This window comes from Thunnus maccoyii, chromosome 12 (genome assembly GCF_910596095.1).
Source record: "Thunnus maccoyii chromosome 12, fThuMac1.1, whole genome shotgun sequence".
Lineage (NCBI taxonomy): Eukaryota > Metazoa > Chordata > Actinopteri > Scombriformes > Scombridae > Thunnus > Thunnus maccoyii.
Window position 1 is genome coordinate 14,503,032 of NC_056544.1, and position 21,246 is coordinate 14,524,277.

General features: G+C 41.9%; 1 protein-coding gene across 6 annotated transcripts in view; it reads right to left on the bottom strand.

Annotated features, from left to right (window-relative positions):
* gpc5c (glypican 5c) overlaps positions 1-21,246 on the bottom strand; it is a 122,030-nt gene that overhangs the window by 13,130 nt on the left and 87,654 nt on the right. For 5 of the 6 annotated variants that reach the window (XM_042427442.1, XM_042427441.1, XM_042427440.1 and 2 more), the window contains one exon: positions 5,686-5,827. In XM_042427442.1, the coding sequence (XP_042283376.1) occupies positions 5,686-5,827 (142 nt within the window). Of the gene's footprint in view, positions 1-5,685; positions 5,828-13,449; positions 13,642-21,246 lie in introns of those variants that run through there. The other variant, XM_042427443.1, reaches the window with a different exon arrangement.

Sequence of the window (21,246 nt, forward strand, 5' to 3'; positions counted from 1 at the left end):
GTCTTCTCTGATCCTTAACCTTTTATTCTCGTCTTAACCGTGCTTCCATGCCTCTGCGCCTCTTGTACTGTAACTTCACATCATTTGGCTCTATGGTATTAAACTCCATTGTTTTCATTTTTGCAAACCATTTTCTTGACCCTTTACCTCTAACTATGACCTTATGTCTTCTCTAAGACCCCAACTTGCAGCACTTCTCTCTTAATCTCCACTCTGCTCTCCTTGCTTGCAAGTTTTCCAACATGAAAGGCAGGTGCGTGCTGCGTCCACGGCAACAGCAGACTGCAGTGAGCTGTAGTGGGCTTGGGGCCGATCCAGTGTAATCCTGCTAACACGGGTGTAGGTTGGCCATATCCTGCCCAAGCAGCCGTTCATATTAGGAATGTGCTTCCTCTGCCAGGGTGAACAGCTGGTGCACACCTTTATGGCCTTATAGGCTTTGGAGAGAAGTTCTCTCCATGCCTTTCACATTCAGGTACAAACACACCAGAAATGCTGGAACCTTATCAGGATGATATATGTCAAAGTTGAATTGCTGTATCAAAGTCAGATTCAAGGTCATAATTTATACAATACAACCTTGTCCTTTGGAAATTGGAGTGAGAGAAACAAGGCCTATAGCTGTGTGGATAGCAAAATATAAACTGCAAAATAAACTCATATCCATAATATGTGTGTGTGTGTGTGTGTGTGTGTGTGTGTGTGTGTGTGTGTGTGTGTGTACGTACGTGAGTGAGAGAGTGAAAGACACACAAGGAACGGTGGGCATTGATGGATGGGGAGCACAGATTTCACTCTGGTGCCCCTCAGCCTTAAATTCCAAACCTGCTGATTGAGGCGTTCTAGTGTGATTCAGACCCACCTCTCCATATCTTTGAATGTGTGTGTGTATGTGTGTGTGTAGGTCCGTGTAGAGTGAAATCTATGACTATATTCCATACTTCTAGAGAAAAAATGTTCACAAAACTAGCAGCTGTGAATCTGAAATAGTGTTCAGAGTTTACTTCCCTTGGGGTCAGGTTTATATACACATAGCCAGCTGTTTCCTTCGGTAAGAGGATATGCAAGGAGATACGAGAAAAGCTAATATATCTGTCCTTCTGTTCAATAATAACAAAAGCACACCAATCGTCTCTTAAATCTTTCCATCTTGTCATATTTAGATAATTATGTTCTATGACAGTATGGCAAAGTAAAACAATCATTGCCAATAGCTTCATGCTAATAGACAGGTTTCACTACTGAGCTTCAGAATGTGAGCAATGCCGGGGGTGTCTTCACTTTCTTGATGAGCTCACCACCTGACAGATGGTGTTTGTTACCAAAAGAGAATTCTACTTTCATGGCTGTATGATTCACACTTTTTTTTGCTGTACATCCCTCCGGCCCAATCACAAGAAGTGTTTATCTATGCATTTACTTCTCCTCCTCTGAGATGGAAAACCTTCTTTCTCCTCCTTTTGTTTAAATGTCTTCTCACACCTTTGCCAGACATATTATCTCAACAGCAGTCAAAGGTGGAGCACTTGGAAGGTTTTTTTTAAAAAAAACCTCCCATGTTCCACTCTAAACCCCTTTAAGATTTTATGAAAGAAAACTTCTAGTTTTGTCCAGCCTTTTTAATATCAGAATAAAACATCTCTTCTTCCATATATGCCTGTCTATTTTTGCAGATCTGCACAAAAGGGCTATGCCTACTTAGCCAAAGACACAGACAAGGCTGCTGAACTCACGGAAGCAGACAGACAAAGTACTGTTCTACCTTTTGATGCACAGACATTCTGAGTCTCATCTCTCCTAATGGAGAGATAGTGGTCCAATGTGACACTATGGGTCTTTTGGAGATTAATACGTTAATGAGCGAGCTAAAAATGAATAGAAGGAATTGGAAGTAGCAGCCATAAGTGTTCCCGGGTTAATACAGTTAATAAGCCATAGTCACACCACAAAATGTACCACAGAAGAGGCCCTCATAGCTGCAGGGGAAAGGGAAGACATGGTTCATTAAAGATTCACTGATTTATTCTCCTGTCCATGGCTGTGGTCATGGCGGCTCATACAAGACCAGGCCTTGTTTAGTTGGCACACAAAGTACACTAACATGTCTCCAGGCAAGAAGGGCAGGATCTGAACCAAGATCAAACAGGCATGACATCATGCAATCAGACTGTGCTTTCTTTTAGTAGTGGAGAGCAAATTGGAGTATGTGAAAAGAATGTAACTTTTCCAACTCTTGTCTGTAGATTTTTGCATATTAGCAGTCATTTTAGTTGGGCAGAGTACTACACATTCATAGCTCAGCATTCATATGGCTGCCTACAATAATTTGGCTTTGGCAACCGCTGGTCCTAAATATCTATGCTGAATGAAATATCTGTATCTGCATTCTTGAACATACTTTTAATATGCAGGAGGGCCAACAGTCTGAGACTGTATACATGCATCCTATCTCCTCAGTACAACTTGCAGCACTTCCATCACATCTGAGTGATGATAGAGACAGTGAGTCTGTTCTGTGCAGATTAGCGCTGTTCATTAGCTTGGTAATGAAGTCTCTTTTAGCAGAACCGTGGGCAGTAATGCCCCCTTTTAACATGGACCTTGGGAGCTCTGCCACTGCTACACAGAAGCAAACAAATTCACAAGCAGATGGAAGGTAAAGTAAGCCTCCTACCCCTGCTAGGCAGTACAATCTCACCCAGGGTAGGATTATTATTTGGATTATCAATAACAGTTAAACCAAAATTAGTGAAATAATATGATAATGAGATACAAATTTTCAAAGATCACAATGATCATTGAGGCAGATGTCATCAAAAAACAAGAGGCCAAGAAATGCAATGTCACGGAATGTCAGAAGGTGAATGAAAAATGACTAAAAATATCTTCAAAATGCAAAGTCAGAGAAAATCCAAGACCCAAAACAGATTCCTTCCAAGGCCTGGACAGGAGAGTGTGTGAGTGAAGTATATGACTGAAAAACTGAATTAAAGAATGCTTATTACCAGAGCCTTTATCCACTTGAAAGCTGTGGAAATTGCCTGATCATACCTACAACTGAGTTCAAAGCCTGGCTTGGCTGCTGTAAATGAATGATACGCGAAATGGACTGCCTTTGCGTCACAGGACAAGTGTTAGCCAGCTCTTGCCATCAGACTTTAACTTTGACTGAGAAGCAACTGACTCTGTCTCATAGTCACAGTATAACAGGGTCTATGTTGTAATTTGTTTTTATAAAAACCAATAGGCCAATCACCTTTCCAAGCAGCATGATTTTGTTACTGGATGACAAATATACTTTTGAAAGCTACAGGACAGTTGAACCTCACCATGATATGGATTTATACTTTGAGCACAGACTAATAGGTTTTGTTCGGTAAATATCAGACAGTGGTTTTGATTGATTATCCCCTATTGTTGGGATACTGGTGCTGCTGTCAGAGCTCCAAGAAAGGCTGGCATATTTTATCCACATCGCAGCAAGGAGCAGGGCAGAAAGGACCTGACCAGAGCAGTGTGTAACTGGGATTCTAATGGCTATTGATTGGTGTATTAACTGTACTGTGGTGTGGATAGCCTTCTCACTACCCTTTGGTAAAGCTAGACCAGTTCTTTTAAAGTGTGCTGATAGCACACTGACTCATACTTGCCGTTGTCATCTTTTGTATGCCAACTTTGAGAGAGCCCTTACGCCCTGTAAGTACTGTTTTGCATATATGTATATTACAATAGCTAATACCTCACAGTGAGATTTTGTTTTGTTTTCTTGTGTTATAGTATTTTAACTTACTTGCATTGACTATCTCTCTTTTTCTGCAGTTTCAGGAATAAATTGAGCCACAAGCAGCATCAAACAAAGTGCATGTTACAGAAGTACAATGGGGATATGATTACTCACTGGGTAAGTTTCATATTCACTGGAAAAAAAAAAACCTGATGAAATATGTACTGCATCCTGTTTTTGCTGTCAATTGCAGCTCCACGGAACTTAGAGGAAAAGGTTTTTGACATGTCAAAGTGTTAAAAATCTATAGGAAAAAATATTTTGGTATATTTTGACAACACTCACAATGCCATTTAAATAAACTGGCTAAAATTGACAATGCTCTATTAGACAACTCTTCTTGACCCAAGTAACTCAAAAGGGATAATAAGTTTGTTCGCATGTGAAAAGACAGATGAATGTCTGTTGTATATTTCTAAGGATATTTTTTAAGCATTTTTGACTTTCTTTTGATAGCAGAGAGTGGAGAGGTGACAGGAAATGAAGGGAAACAAATGACAGATGCTGGAAAAATCCTATTGTGAATTCGAAATGGGATGTGGTGAGTACATGGTCAGTGTCTTAAACACCTAAGCCACCAGGACACACCAATGTCTGTTAAATCTAATTGTATCTATCATATACCTCCCATAAGGCACCCATTATTGTATGTGGTTAGCCCTCTGTACTAGATGTGGTTATGTGTATTTGTGTTGGACTGAGTAAACATGGTGCATGTCGTTGTATGTATGATGAGATTGCTGAATCGGCATTTGGCATTACTGCAATTTTGCACTTGGGGCAACCAAATAGACTCAGTTTACTCCAGCAAGGATCTCACTGGGCCTGTCTTCATTGTGTTTCCCTGTTGGCTTGCTTGGATGCCTCAGTGTACAGTATTTCCAGAAGGCCTATTTACCAGCCACATGAAAAAAAATCCTGACCTTTATACCTAACCTGGCACCTGCTGCTATTGTGTGCTGGATGAGTGCATGTTTGCTTCTCCATGCACCTTTTTACACACTCCATGCTTGTAAGACAATTCTTCACACCAGACTCCTTTGTCTGACTGTTTAGGGGGAAAAACAACATAATAATTAGGGATCATTAACATGAAGCTTCTGCAAGAGATCAAATCTATTTATCTATTTACTAATATTTATAACATTCAACCTCTGCAAATTTGTAAATGTGTAAATTTAATTTAATTAGTGCCATTTATTTTTTTAAAAGTTGTACTTGCACAAGCGTCACTTTTTAAACATTGCGCTGCTATTACTGCTGTTTTCTGGTATTACTTCTATTTGTTCTATTTTAACTACATGAGTATAATGACAATAAAGATCATGCATGCATTCATTCAAATGATTATCATCAAAGCTAACACACGACCTAATACCTCTTCACTGCCTTGTGTGTCTCTGTGGCTTGTTGTCTAAGGATCTGAAGAAACTCCTGCGTTGCTACCTTTGCTGTAGCCTCAAGGAGAAGTTGGCAGAGTGTGGAAATATGTTTTAAGGTGAATTTCCCTCGCCATGTAGGAGGTGATTGAAAGAGTGACTTTGTCGCACTTCTCAGAAAACAATTCAAGGCTGTCTGAGCTGTAGAAAGGAGAAGGACTGTCTTTTCAGAGGCAGATCTCTCCTTGGGTACATATTACACAAAATAATCTGATTAAAGCGAGTGCACAATTAAAATTATGACAGTTACTGTAAATCATCACAAAGACTGGTGGGGACATCACATGGAACTTGAGTGATGAAAGGAGTGGGCATTTTATATTCAGAGTGAAGGAAATGCACCCGAAATTAGGGCTTATTACAATTGCAAACAATATTGCAAATGGCAAAGAGAAAATTAATAGTAGAAGTGTGTATGTACGTGAGTGTTTATGCATGTGGATGTAGGCATGTGTTACTTACAGGTCTTGTCTGGACCATCTCCTGAGGCTTGACATCCATCTTCATCATCACAATCTGTGGTGCTGCCCTCATCTATTTCCCCACTGCCCAGCTCCTCCCAGGGCTCCATCTGGCCCAGTTTTGGAAATCTCTCCTGGGTCTCCTGGATGACAAACACAGTAATACGAGGTTAATGACACATTGCTTCATGCACAGAATAATATTAGTATAACTGTGTCAAAAGAGGAAATGATGAGCACTGTGGGTGGTATACAGAAGTGAGGGCCCTGGGTGGTAGGATGACGTGTTGCATTTAATTATACATACAAAATATACATCATCTCAATTAAACTTTGTCGTGTTCAGTTCATACAACTACTGTATGTTGAATACTCTAAAGTACTGTAAAGTTTTTAAAAAAACAAATACAGTACACAGCAAAACTGGTCATCATTTTGGTGCGCCATTTATTTGTTGAACATCTGCAATTATTTATTGATATATGTTTATTTCCGCCACCCCCCTCCACTCCCCATTAGTTCACTGTTGATGCATCAAGAAATTCATGCACTGTGAAATCTGTATCACACTGCATCTGAATTTCAACAAAATTCACACAGCATAAGCTTTTCATATACCACACATTTTCATTAGATTATACTACACACCCATCTGTCACAACTGATTAAAGATTATTTGACTGATACATACATCATCTGCATTTTCACCTTACTCTTGCATAAAGCTGTAATCAACATTTAAACTTATAGATAACATACCACACCACACTAGGACCACATTTCTGCATGAAGACTTTGTCAGCCTGGAGCGTGAAACAGCACTTTTTATGATATTCCTCTCTCTCTGCATGGGGCCAACTAATTGGACCACCTGCTGGCTCTTCTTGCCGTCCACCCTCATCAAGGTGGTCTTTGTTCCATCGCATCATGTTTGACAAGAAGCTCTCCTGACACAACAACAAATGAACCTTTGGAGTAAGAAGGTAAGAGAGTGGCAAGAATACCAGATTTGAAGACTGGGTGGAACTACAGAGACTCGCAAAGTTTGCTCATTTTGACCATTCTTTAGGTTGTATATGCACACACTATTAAACATTAATGAGAAAGCTGAAAAGATCAATGGTAGTATACAACTGACCTTCATACAGTATGGGCAGAACAATCACTAAAGGCACGTTGAGAGATGAGTGGGAGGAATGGGGGTGGGATTTTTGGGATGACTAATATCCTTGCCATTGACACTGAACTCTGTCACTCAACACACCTGACAGCAAAGGTGACCTTTCACCTTTTGTCTCCTGAGACTTGAATACCCTAAAGGGAAAATTTCATCGTAATAATAGCAGACAGGTTTATGTGTGGTAGTTGCAATGAAAAGCTACATGTAAGGCACAATACTGAAACAAGACAAGAGCTACGCTAATGCTCTGTAAGACTGTACTTGTGCACAGTGGTGCTTTGAGCTACAGTAACATGCACATAGTGACTTTCTTGACCTGTGTAACATGGTGATGTTACTTGAATTGACAAGTAGAAATAATGAAGCAAAAGAAATGAAGATTATGTTGATGTGTAAAGGTTTGATTGTCAGGTGCAATTGCACAGCAGCTCAAGTGGTGTCAAAGTCATCAAAAGACCAGTTATAACTATATTGGTATTCTTCATGTTTTTCTTGCCAAAGTACTGTCTGCATTAGAGGGTGGAAAGAGAAACTGAAAATGATCCTGACACTAGCGGCTACTTTTGATATTGTAACTCATTACATCTAACATGTATCCTAATGCAAATGCAACCCCATTTATTCTGGCTTATGTGAGTGAAATGAGTGCTATAGTGAAATGAATCATGTAAAGCATAATGCAAGGCCAGGCTTCATGAAACTCGAGAGGGCCCTTTAGAGGAGGCAGGTACAACATATCACTTATGCTCACGGTAAAAGTGAAAGCCATTGACAATAGTTGGATGGCTCCTTTTCACAGATTTACAGTAAGGTACAAGAGGATTATACAGAGAGAAATGTGAGCAATAATACATGCTGGTTACAATTGTGCATTTTATGGTTATAGATTGTGCTCACATTACAACCTGTTGACAGACTTTTTTGTGTCCTGTACTGGTTGTGCCTGTTCCGAGGCTGCAATGTGATATGCTGTGTTAGCAGATGAACCTTTGGTTCGGGGGCTCATTGCTCATAAGAGACACCCTACAAATCCTCTCTCCTACCTCATCTATCAAATTTACCATGCACTGTGTTATGCTGGTATTTCTCATTACACTTCCAGGAAACTTTCCTGTTGCCGTGAATTACAGTCGGAAAGATTCTGAGTTTTGTGCAAAAAGTAAGTTTGAATTTCAGTATCTATCCACTGCATCAGTCAGAATGTTTTAGCAGAAGCCTGCAAGACAAAGATAATGGAAGATAGAGAGTGAGAGAAAATGTCTTTCTTGGTTCTGTACAGCAACCATGATAAACCTGTTAACCTTATGTGATTAAGGATGTATGTTATATGATTTTAGTGTGTTGTTTTCTATCATCATTTTAACTTATGTAAACTAAAGTTGAGTACCCTGAAACGTGCTTTATAAATAAAATGTATTATTATTATTATTATTATATTATTATTATTATTTAACCTTTTTATTATGTAAAGCGACTCAATAAATTCAATGCATATTCCATGAGTTCACAAGTAAATACTCTGCTGAACAGCAGAATGTTGTGTTCCAACACCATCCAGATAACCAGTTGGGTATTAAGCTAATAACCGTGCCGTTCAGGGGACATTTAACACAATGCTGCTTGGCCCAGCTGTCCTTAAAGCATGTTAATTAGAGAGGGAATCAATTAAGGCGCCGTCGCTGTGGAAACCACAGCCGTGCTGCTGTAGAATTGTTGGTTGGCTGCTGTCCAATGCAGTTTGTTGGTTTGTTTTGAATGTCAGGACTGAAAAACAGCCAGTTTTCTGTTATTTCTTTCTGTTCTAGTTGCAACTCCAATGTGGTAATTTCAAAGGAAACATGCAAGGAACATAATTCTGGTACTCCAATAACATTGTGAAGAAGCAAATTTCTAATTTCTCCTTAGAGCTTAAGGAAGAGAGATGCACAATATTCCAATTTGAGTTCTGCGGACCTTAAATGCATAATACGCTGTGAATAGTCTCTCTATCCCTATCTATAGAAGACTGGTGCTGCACTGAGGACCAACACTGGGTTTCAATGAGTGTCTGAAGCAGTTTCTCAAATTGCCTTTTTTCACTTTCTTCACTATCTTCTTTAAACCAGAAGTACTCATGACATCAGGGGATATTTCAAATGCAGTATATGCTTAACTTTGTGAGTCAATTCTAAATACAAAACAAAAATCTAATCACGCTGGACCCAAAGATAAAAAATACATTCAACAAAACAGAGGATGGTCTCTTTATGCCATCAGAAACAACAACAACCTCTGAAAGGCCCGTCTTCTTGTTCTGTCACACTATAATGTACAGTAAATGTGAGCAAGTGGGCAGAATATTTCAATAGCAGCAACCTTCATGTGATTTAACACAAAGCAGAAATGCACTGTGACTTTACCCCTACAGCGACAGATGTCTTCTAATATGACTCGGCCTCCTCTTTCTGACATACAAAACGACGCTGAAAATCACGCTGCTGTTGGATTAGAGCTTTGCTGTTTGAGAACAACCTACTGATACTGAACACATGCTACAGAATCACAATTATTTTTAGCTGTTTAACTGAAGATACAGTTCACATTTATAGAGGTATGCAACCACTTGATCTGTACTTTACCTCTTGGATTGTACCAGTCTGGCCTCAACCTATCTGATCTATCTGAACCTGTCTTCCAGAAAGATTTTCAACATCTGTTTTACATTGCTGTTTGAGTAGTAATGACTGTTATAGTGACAATGATAGCAAATTTTAACAAAGAAAAGTTTTCCACTTTAAAAAAGGCACGAATACAATGTGTTTCTTGACTGTACTAGATCATGAACTACTGAGAATATTGCTGGTTGAGAAATTGGTTTGTCAGCCTCTATGATATATTTTGTATTATATCTATATTGGCTTGACAGGTTTACAGAGAAGCCATTTCTAGCGTCAGACACAAATCTGACATTTTGAAGACCATTATTGCATTGTGAATAGCTCATGGTAACATGATGTTGTTTGTAGACACTACAAGTACAGTGGCATTTTTAAAATATAGATTTAATGTAACTTCCTTTAATATCCATTAACATAAACAGGAGTAGAATGTAAAAGTGCTGCAACTTCAGAGAAATATCTAGTTAAGATTTGCAATTGTATGGGCCAAAAGAATAATAAATGAGTGAAAAAAAAGAAAGAAAGAAAAAGACAGAATGCAGGACAGTCAGACAAAAACAGACAGAAAAAAGAAGTGGCAGACAGGGTGACAACAAAGAGTTTAAAGAAGAAAAATAAAAACAAGTAATACTTTGTATTAAGTGTTCAAGCAGAGAGACTGAGCTTGCTGACAACGTTGTGTAAGCATGTGAGGGGGCTGAGGCTGGGGAGCTTGAAAAAAAACAAGATGCCAGCCTTCTTACTTAAGGCCTGCCTTGAAATTACCCTGGCATCCAAAGACAAATCAGGTATTCCTAGAGGGCTTTGAATAAAATTCCAAATCATGAAATATTTTCTAGTTCTCCTCTCACCCTGCCAACTCATTCTCCTCTCTCTTTCTTTTCAAAAGCATTCTTTAGTCGGAGGATGACGGGGATGGTTTGAGAGCATCAAGGGCTGAATTCCTGCAAGTATTTGACTGCATCCTAGTCACACTAAAATCTGTACTGCCAGGAGTAACCATTGACCTTCTCAAGAGTTTGGAAGAAAAACAAGGCTGAAAGAGCATGTGTATGTGTGTGTCTGTGAATGTCTTGCCAACTTAACCATAAGGCAACTATGGATACACATTCCAGTTTTATGTGGAAACAGAAAATCTGATTATGAAATGTAAAAATGTGAAATGCACTCACCAGGGAATTGGATATGAATACTTTAACTGCTGCAGTAGTTGTGTAAGTGTGTGTCTGTATGCATGTGTACTGTAATATGTGGGATACTGTTGTCAAAGAAATGAACCAGAATCATAAGTCATAATGTTTGCATACGCACAGCAGGACATGTGATCCTTTTCTTCCCTGAAAATTCAAAGCAGTATCACTTCATTGAGGGCGGTCATGGTAAAACTGCATATGTGGACGGAGAAAAGGAGAGGGGAAGGAAAACCTGGAGGAGACTGAAGGAAAAAGTGACAGTGGTAATCTCTAAAAGTCTGCAGATGTCCTCTCAGCTTTTAAATTAAAATTCTCTCCATTCTCTCACATACAGTACAGACTTGTAATGCTTTTGTGTAAAACAAATATCAGCTGAGACACAGTATAAGCATGTATGTGAGTTTGTGTGTGTGTGGTGTGTGTGTGTGTATATGCATGTGTGTCTATATATGTCCCTGGCTTCAGAGGAAATGGCTGCAATTCTCTCTACATCTCAGATTGCCTTAGCAAGGAAAGGCGGCCAAAAGACAGAGAGAAAAAAAAGTGTATTTCCTCAAGTATGAGTGTGACGGAGAGTGGAAGAAAGTAACAGACGGACAGACAGAGACGGAGCATTCTAGGAAGAGTGACAGGCTGTTAACAAAAGTAAATGTTGGTATGTGTACTGCTCAGTCTGATTCTGGAACAGATATAATGTATTGTTTGTGTGGATAAATAGTGCCTGTTATGGCCAGTTCTTAATTAACAGCGTCTTTGACTGGCAGATGAAGCAAGTTCTGGACTGAGTCTGGACTTTTGCAAAAGCCGCACTGCCATCCACAACATGGAAAATGAGTTTTGATTCACATTTGAATCAGTTTCAAAGGCTTAACAACACAGTGAGCCAAGTACTTCTCTGCTGTTGTCCTTTTCCATGGTTAAGGATGAAGCCAATAAAAACCCTTTATACAAAGCTGACAGCCAGGACTCTTGCTTTGTTGACCTTTTGATGTGAAATTCATATTTCACTATGGACAACAAAAAGATGAAATTTTATTCTAAATGGATCACTGACCACCACCTTGCACAATCCTACAATTCACTGTATTTTAATGATAGAAAATATTTTGTATTTCTGAACTTGGATGTGCCTCAGTATACACATGGAGATAGACAATCATGCTTATTGGCTGTTAGCTGCCATCCTAACTCCTGTCTGGAAAAGAAAAGTGAATTAGACTCATGATTTCTAAGTTAGGCTGCTTAAATTAATTATATTTTTATAGCACCATCAAAATTTTCGAAAGTTAAAGCAGCTTCAGACAAAATGACTCCTAGAAGAATTTGGAGTTTTTGGAAAATTTGTTTAGGCAGAAGTGTTCCTGGCCTACACTCAAAGATTGTCTTGAACCAAGAAATGCAGGAAAATTTTCTCTCTACATCTCAGAAATTATGAGATAAAACAAAATGCTTTGTGTAAGTGACCACATGGTGGCGCTATCTGCACCAAAACTTAATTAGTTTTTCTTAGCCAGTGGCCTAACTTTCCACCTAATTTCAAGGAAATCAGTGTGTCATCTCAAAACAGAAATCACATGAGCTTTTGAAAATAAATAAATACATTTCCCAAGAGGTCTGGATAATGCTTTGAACATGTTTTTAAACAATAGCAGAGCCACACACCCATGCACAGCAAGTTAGTACAGGCTGCTTGTGTTACTAACCGTTAGTGACACATTATTGGCCTTGACCTCACATAACCCTAATGAGTCAATCTATCACAGCAACACACTGTGGCGTTGGGCTGTCACACCCTGCTCCTGCCAGGCACTGTGTGTGTGTGTGTGTGTGTGTGTGTGTGTGTGTGATGTATGTACATGTGAACAAACTTTGGATCCTGTCAGGCAAATTAGGTTGATGTTGTTAATAAATGTATGACAGTTTGAGTGACAACAGCAGTTTTCAGAGAGCATGTTTCAACAGCTACCTAACTGATGAAAAGTTTGTTGTGTGAGATGTGAGGGCCAGTAAATAGTGAAGGCTGCTGCTGGGACATAGAAACAAAAGGCTTTGAAGATGCCGCTCACATGATACCACACCAGGTCACTCACCATGAACACCCAACATTATAGTCATCATCTGAATTGATTGATTGAACTGATTTTTAGATTATTTGCAATTTTCAGTTGAATAATATAGTATTGTTTTTAAAATCCCAAGATTGGTCTTTGCATCTTCGACTTTTCTTCGACTGTGTTTACTTGTTATGTAAGATACCGTTAAGGATTCACAGTGAATAAAATATCTGTCCTGTAGAAATAATTACGTTATTATTGCAACATACACAAGTCTATTTTCAGTGATGTAATGTCATATATGTCATGTATATGAAATAGCTTCTTTGTGGAATATATAGTCTCACTTGAATTGTAAACCAAATGGTTCTGTTTCAAATAATCTTGTAAAGGTCAATATTCAGTCTCCTGTGATTTCATGCATGTGTGACGTATAGGATATTTATGTGTATCTGCCCACTCAATTGTGTGTTATTTTATGCATATGATATTGATTTTGTATCTTTACAGATACCCTCCCATTCAATTTAAAGCATAACTGATTTGAGAAAAGGCACAAGAACAAATCTGGGTGTATAAACGGTTGGTTGGCGCTGCGTTCTTCAGTTGGCAGTTACACTTAGTAGAGTGAAGCTACTGAAGACCAGCAAAGTCACTGTTTGTTTTCATTTATTCTTTCAGAATAAGACCATCCATCTTTTTTTTAAAGAAATATGTTCATCCTGAGTCCTGTGTGATTTGTGGGTGCAACATATTTCGGCGAGTCAGCCCCGGAGTGAGTTCTTCAGTTCAAGATCACCAAGAGCCACTTTTAGTGAGACGAACCAGATCTTCACACCATCATCCTTACCATCAGTGCTGTAAGAGTAACACCTGTAAGAAGAATACAGAGGAAACATGGATAATTTAATGGATGAGATCTGTGCTCAGATGTGGCAGTTGGAGCCACCGCAGCTAATGAACATATGTGATTATGTGAAGTGTTCTGTTCCTGCTGAGGGGGGTAAGACAAAGAGAACTCTCATCAAGATTATCGAGAGGGAACTGGAAGAAATGGAGGAAAAGGAAAGTGACGATGAAAGGATTTGTCAGTACCTTAGACATCTTCTCTTATATGTGCATGAGGTGAGAGAAAGAAACAGAAAGGACACTAACATTTCTCCTGAACAGAGTCACTTAGACCACTCTGCCGAACAGCCATTCCAGTTTGAGCACCCCCAGGATCGGGCACACAGGACCCTGGAGGAGAAAATCAACAGTCTGGGTGACAAGTTAGCCTCTCTCAGTCATCAACAGTCAGAGGCCAGGCACAGCACACCATACTTCCTACCCATGCCAGAGGTCACTCTCTGGAGAGAGTTTAAGATAAATGGACAAATAGGAGAGGGAGGTCAGAAGGATAAGCTTTCCTACACCAGTCTCATCCATCAGATTGATTCAGGTTTCCGGAAAGGATATTCTGAAGCTGAGATTGTCGAGGCAGTAATAAGAGCAGTAACCCCTGGTCTCCACCTACGAAACATGTTGGAAATAAAAAGTGGTTTAACCTTGTCAGTGCTGAAAACCATCTTAAAAGGGCACTACAAGGAGGAAAGCACTACTGACTTATATCACGGGCTTACCAATATTACACAGGAACCCAGAGAGTCTCCACAGCAGTTCCTGTTCAGGGCCATCGATATAAAGGAGAAAATGCTGTGGAAGTCCAGTGAGGGAGAGGCTGAAGAGCACTGAAGCCCAGACCTGGTACAGCGCAAGTTCCTCCGTGCCATTGATACAGGGCTCCTCTGTGATGCAATCAAGTTCCAAATGAGGCCCTACCTAAATGACATCCATGTGAGTGATGAAATCCTCATAGAAAAGCTCAGTGAAGTTGCAAGTCTGGAAGGAGAGAGGCAACAGAAACGGAGGAGCCCGAGTCTGTGAGGTCCAGGCTGAACTCACCAGCTCTACCCCACCCACACCTGTTGTGAAGGACCCCATCCCCATGACAGCAAAGGTGAAGGAGCTTCAACCTCAGCAACCTAGCAGTGAGAAGCCTCCAAAGACCCAGGAGCTGATGGAGGAGCTCAAAGCTGGTATCCAGGAGGTGAGACAGATGTTCCTTACATCCATGGAAACAACAGCAAACCATGCAGCAAGGGGTGAGTCCACCTACCGTCCATATACCTACCATCCTTCCATCCACCAGTCCTCTGTTTACCATTCACCTGTCCACCAGCCCTCCACCTACCAGCCTACAAGGAAAGACAGACCCATGAATAGGCAGAGACCCAGAGGCTGTGAAATATGTCAAGAGGCACGGAGAGGAGAGGAGTGCAACCACTGCTTCCGTTGTGGTGAGCCTGTCCATATCTCCAGAGGCTGCAGGAAACTGAGAATGAATGGAAACGGGAATGGGCTGCTGAGAGGGGACAATCAGTAGCTCCTGTCCACATGTCCCACTATCGACCAGAGACAGAGAGAGAGATACTTGGGAGGGAGATACATGTAAACAAAGCCAAGCACAAACAGCAACAGTCTGCCAGTAAAGACTCCTTGTTGGCTACACTTAACCCCCACATCAATTACATCAAGTCACCATGCAGGAAAAAGCTGGTTAGTCTAGTAGGGAGGCAGTGCTTGGTGAACTGCAAGCTGGATGGTGTGGCAGTGGAAGCTTTGTGGGACAGTGGAGCTCAAGCCACTGTCATTAATGAGGCCTGGAGAGCTGAACATCTCCCTCACACCATACTGAGGTCCATTGAAGAACTTCTGGGACCTGAGCCATTGACTGGCTTAGCTGCCAATCGGACAGAGATCCCCTTCAATGGATGGGTGGAGGTAGAATTTAAGCTCTACAACAGGGAGAAGGAAACGGAAGCTCTCACTGTCCCCATACTTGTGTCTAGTGATCCAGGTGTGGCAGAGAGACCCATCATCGGCTTCTATGTTATCGAGGAGATGGTTAAGACACAAAACCCTGGATCCAGAGTTGACCTTGAGACCATCCATACTGTGAGTACTGCCTTCTCTGTCACCGCCAGGACAGCGAAAATGGTCGTCAAGCTTATGCAGATGCCTGACCAGGCTGAGACCAGATGAGTGTATTGAGAACTGGGAGGAAGAGAGTCATCCTAGGAGCCAATGAGGTGACAGCTATACGAGTGCCCGCCCACCTAGGAGCTAAATACAAAGGCCAGGAGGTTCCTTTCACAGTCAGCGACCTGCATCCACTCCCAGAGGGCTTGGAAGTGACAGAGGGCCTGGTGAAGGCAGAAGATGGAAGGAAAATCACCATCACTACACCCATAGCCAACACCATCAACTACTCCATCACTCTTCACCAACATACTGTGGTGGGCCACCTACAGGCAGTCAAAGCTGTGTATCCTGCCAACTTGTCTGCCAATAGTTCCCACACAACCCCCTCTACTACCAGCCACCAAGAAACCTGTTCTGCAGTGGAAGTGAGCCCAGTGAGTACAGAACAACAGAGCAGTAACAGCACAATCAAAGGCCAAAGACCCAAATGGCACCCACCAGTTGAACTTGAACACCTGTCAGAGACCCAGAGAGAGGTAATGAAACAGATCCTGTATGAGGAGTGTGAGGCTTTCTCTTACAATGAGGATGACATTGGCTGCATACCTTCCTTCAATATGCACATTAGTCTGAGTGACCCCACTCCAGTGCAGAGAACCTACATCTCCATCCCCAAACCACTCCATGCAGAGGTAAAGGAGTACTTGCAAGATCTCCTCAACAAAGGCTGGATCACACCATCCATGTCACCATACTCCTCTCCAGTGGTGTGTGTCCGTAAGAAAGATGGAAGTCTGAGGCTCTGCTGTGACTACCGTGAGCTGAATAATAAGTCTTTGCCTGACCGTCATCCCATTCCCTGCATTCAAGACATGTTGGACTCACTGAGTGGCAGTTCCTGGTTTTCAGTCCTCGACCAGGGGAAGGCATACCATCAAGGGTTTCTGGATCCAGACAGCCGCCCACTGACTGCCTTCATTACACCATGGGGCCTCTACCAGTGGGTTAGGATTCCGTTCGGACTCAGCTCTGCACCTGCCGAGTTCCAGAGGAGTATGGAGAAATGTCTGGCAGGCCTACGAGATTGATGACAATTTGGTGCACAGCTCCAGTTTTGAGGACCACCTGGAGCATGTCAGGACAGTGTTGCAGAGGTATCAGCAGCATGGTGTGAAGCTCGCCCCACGGAAATGTGAGGTCTTCAAGAGACAGGTCCGATTCCTGGGAAAGATGGTCAGTGGTGACGGCTACACCATGGACCCCAAAGAAATAGCCCCTGTTCGGGCCTTGAAGGAGAAGAGACCAGCCACTGTTGGAGAACTGAGAAAGTTGTTGGGTTTCATCTCGTATTACCATCCATACATCAGGGACTTCTCCAAGGTAGCAAAGCCTCTATATGCCCTACTCTCTGACATGCCAGCCACAGAACCACCATCAACAACACCAGCAAAAGGGAAGAGGAAGAGAGAGAACAAAAGCAGAGGACAGAAGGCCTCCCGCACTCCAATCAGCTGGACAGAGTACCACCAGGCTGTCTTGAATCACCTGGTAGACTGCCTCTCTTCCCCTCCCGTACTTGGCTACCTAGCTATGACACAACCCTACAACCCTTCATTCTCCACTGTGACGCCTCACAGGATGGACTAGGAGCTGTACTCTACCAGAGGCAAGGCGGGAAGATAGCAGTCATTTCATTTGGATCTAGAACTCTCACACCAGCAGAGAAAAATTACCACATGCACTCTGGCAAACTGGAGTTCCTGGCTATGAAGTGGGCCATCTGTGAGCAGTTGAGAGACTACTTGTACTATGCCCCATCCTTCATAGTCTACACAGACAACAATCCTCTCATCTATGTCCTCACCACAGCCAAACCGAATGCCACAGGTCATCGTTGGGTTGCAGAGCTGGCAGACTTTAACTTTAAAATCAAATATCGACCAGGAAAGTCAAACACTGATGCAGATGGCCTGTCACGTATACCCCTAGACATTGACAGGTACATGAGCCAGTGCAGTGAGGAGGTTCACCCAGCAGTCATCAGTGCAGCAGTGACTGGAATTACTGTGGGAAGGGAAACACCTACCTGGGAGAATGTGTGTATTCAGGCAATCGATCTGGTCCAGGATGCTCCCTCTCATGCCCTTGGTCCTCCTCTCACACCCCAGCAGCTCAGACAAGCTCAGGAGAGAGACCCTGTCATCAGTCGAGCTCTCATATACATCTCTCGCAACCAGCGGCCTATCAGGAAAAACCTGAGCAGCGAGGATCCAGATGTGTGTGTTCTTCTTAAGCAGTGGCCTAAGCTCCACATCATCAGCAGTGAAGGAGTGTTGTATAGGGTAACAGCAGACAAACATCAGCTCGTCCTGCCTCAAGAATTCCACCCAATTTTCTTCAGAGAACTGCATAAAAAAATGGGACACTTAGGTGTGGAGAGGACGCTAGGCCTGATCAGAGACAGGTTCTTTTGGCCAAGAATGCATGTCAGTGTGGAACGGTTTGTCACAAAAGAGTGTGAGTGCCTGAAAAAGAAAAGACCTCAAAAGCAAACCAGAGCTCCACTCGAGAACATCAAGACAACCTACCCATTTGAGCTGGTGTCCATTGATTTCCTCCATCTGGAAATCTGCAAACAGGGTTTTGAGTACATCCTAGTGGTGATGGACCACTATACACGCTTTGCACAGGCCTACCCCAGCAAAAACAAAGCAGCAAAGACCGTAGCTGATAAACTGTTCAATGACTTCATCCTCTGGTTTGGTTTCCCCAGCAAGCTACACAATGACATGGGGAGGGAGTTCAACAACCAACTCTTGGGGAGGTTAATGGAGCTCAGTGGAGTAGGTGGATCTCACACAAGTCCCTACCATCCAGAGGGTAATGGCCAGGTTGAGAGGTTCAACAGAGCTCTTCTCAGTACGTTGAGAACTCTGACAGAGGAAGAGAAACTGGACTGGAAAACCTCTGTGCCCAAGGTGGTCCATGCATATAACTGCACCCGGTCAGAGGCGACGTGATACTCCCCCTACTTCCTTCTTTTTGGAAGGTCCCCCAGACTCCCCATTGACCTCCTCTTTAACTTGGATGTCAGTGGAGGACAAGAGAAGCATGAGGACTATGTGGCCAAGTGGCAGAGCAGGATGAGAGAGGCATATCCCATTGCCACCAAAAGTGCAGATAAAGAGGCTGCCAGAGGGAAAGTACACTATGACCGAAAAGTACATGGTCATGAGTTTCATCCTGGAGACAGTCCTTGTTAGAAATCTGTCTGAACGTGGAGAGCCAGGAAAACTCAGATCATACTGGGAAGACAACGTGCATGGGGTTATTCAGCAAAAGGCTCCTGACAGCCCTGTCTATGAGGTGACTGCAGAAAATGGAAAAGGAGGAAAGCGAGTGCTACATCATAACTTACTCCTACCCCATGATCATCTACCTGTAGAGGAGCCAGTTGAGCCTGTTGTCCCTAGTACGGGCCTCAATGACAGGAGGAAGAAACAAAGAAAAACAAAACATCTAACAAAGCAGGCAGAACAGAACAGTGACTCAGATGAAGAACCCAGATATCTCCTGCAGAGTCATAACATGGACACATACAGGGAAGAGGACTTCGCATTGGACCCAGAGGCAGCACCATTTGTGCCCCAAAGTCCTCAGCCACTCTTCATTGTTGCTGAGCCCCTTGTCCCTGACTCACCAGTTTCTGAGCCTCCAGTTCACAGTGCCCCACACTCACCTGTTCCAGCGCTCCCAGTCCACAAAACTGGTGTGGACATTGTGGGGTTAGAGGGAAACATGAGGGAGGCGCAGGTCCGACAATGCCTGTCTGCCCCTGAAGTTGAAGCTGAGGACTCCTCACCCTCACCCCACCTGTACCCACGAAGGCACAGACATCGGCCCACAATGCTGACCTACAACATCCTGGGCGAGCCCACTTCTGATAGAGACTGTAGGTTTGAGGACCTTACTGTTACAGCCATCCATAGTACTCCAAAGCCCAGTGGTGTTTCAGAGACTTTTAGCTTTAGTGGTGTGTCACATACTTCTCATCTTGTTGATGAGCCAAAGGGCTGTGCTTTGATGTGACAAACTTTGACACTTTTGATTTTTTTTTCTGTAATCCATCTATGGAAGGATTTTGGTCTGAGTTATGTGTTTATTTGAGATACATGTACATAAAGAGGGTTATATGGTTGATTGAATACTTGTTACTGGTTTAAAATACAGTTATACTTACTCTTACTGATTGCTGTAAACATTGGCCTAACTAAAAATGTGGGGAAGAGTGTGACATATAGGATATTTATGTGTATCTGCCCACTCAATTGTGTGTTATTTTATGCATATGATATCGATTTTGTATCTTTACAGATACCCCCCCATTCAATTGGTAAATGAGTGCTGCCCTGACATCTCTGTCCTCATTGAAACTTGGCTTACTCAGAGTTTCAGATTTGGAAATACCTGTGGATGGTTACAATATCTTTTGCATTGACAGAAAATCAAAAGGAGGTAGTGTATTGATCTATGTCATATTGGCCTGTCATATTGCTGCTGTCACACAACCAAAGAGTTTTGAATATATTGTTCTGGACATCTGCCCTGGAGGTAATGACCATTTTACAGTTATTGGAATTTACCATCCCCCATCTGCAAATTTGTGAGGCCCTGGAAGAAATTGCCAAAATAATATCATCCCATGTTAATTCTGAGCAAGGTATTTTGGGTGATTTGAATTTAGCTCTCAAAAAACTCTGCCAGACTACAAGAACTTTGCTTAGAGCTTAATAAATTACATCAGTTAATTTCTAGTCCTACATGACCAAACAAATCAAATCCTTTTAAATCAACCATGATAGATCTTACATTAACAAACAATCCACTTAAGTACCCCACTAGTGCAGTTTTTGCTCAAGACATCAGCAACCATTGCCCAATTGCATCTGTTAGAAATATCCGAAACCCCAGAACTAACATCAATCCTTGCATAATAAAGAAAAGGAACTTTAAACATTTTTATGAGCATTTTTTAAAAAAATGATTTTTATCACTCTGACCCTGAAAAAAACTGAAAACATTTCTGACTGACTTTTAACCATTTTAATAACGTACTTAATTTTTAACAACTTACTTAATAAACATGCTTTCTATAAAAATTTTTTAGAGTAAAACACCGTTCTAATCCCTGATTCTCCCCAAACATTTCCAAAGCTCGCATTGTCAGAGATGCCTTTTGGAAGACAGCCAAAACTACCAATTATCCGACTGGCAGAATTTCAGGCACCAACGGAATAACTGTCTCAGACTTATTAGAAAAGCCAAATCTGACTTCTACTTGGCCTCGCTTGCAAATACCTCTGGAAATGCAAGTGAAATTTGGAAAATGATCAAATCCTTGAAAAATAATTCTCCTCCTCACTCCCCCCTAAAATCTGCTTTGAAAACCAAATC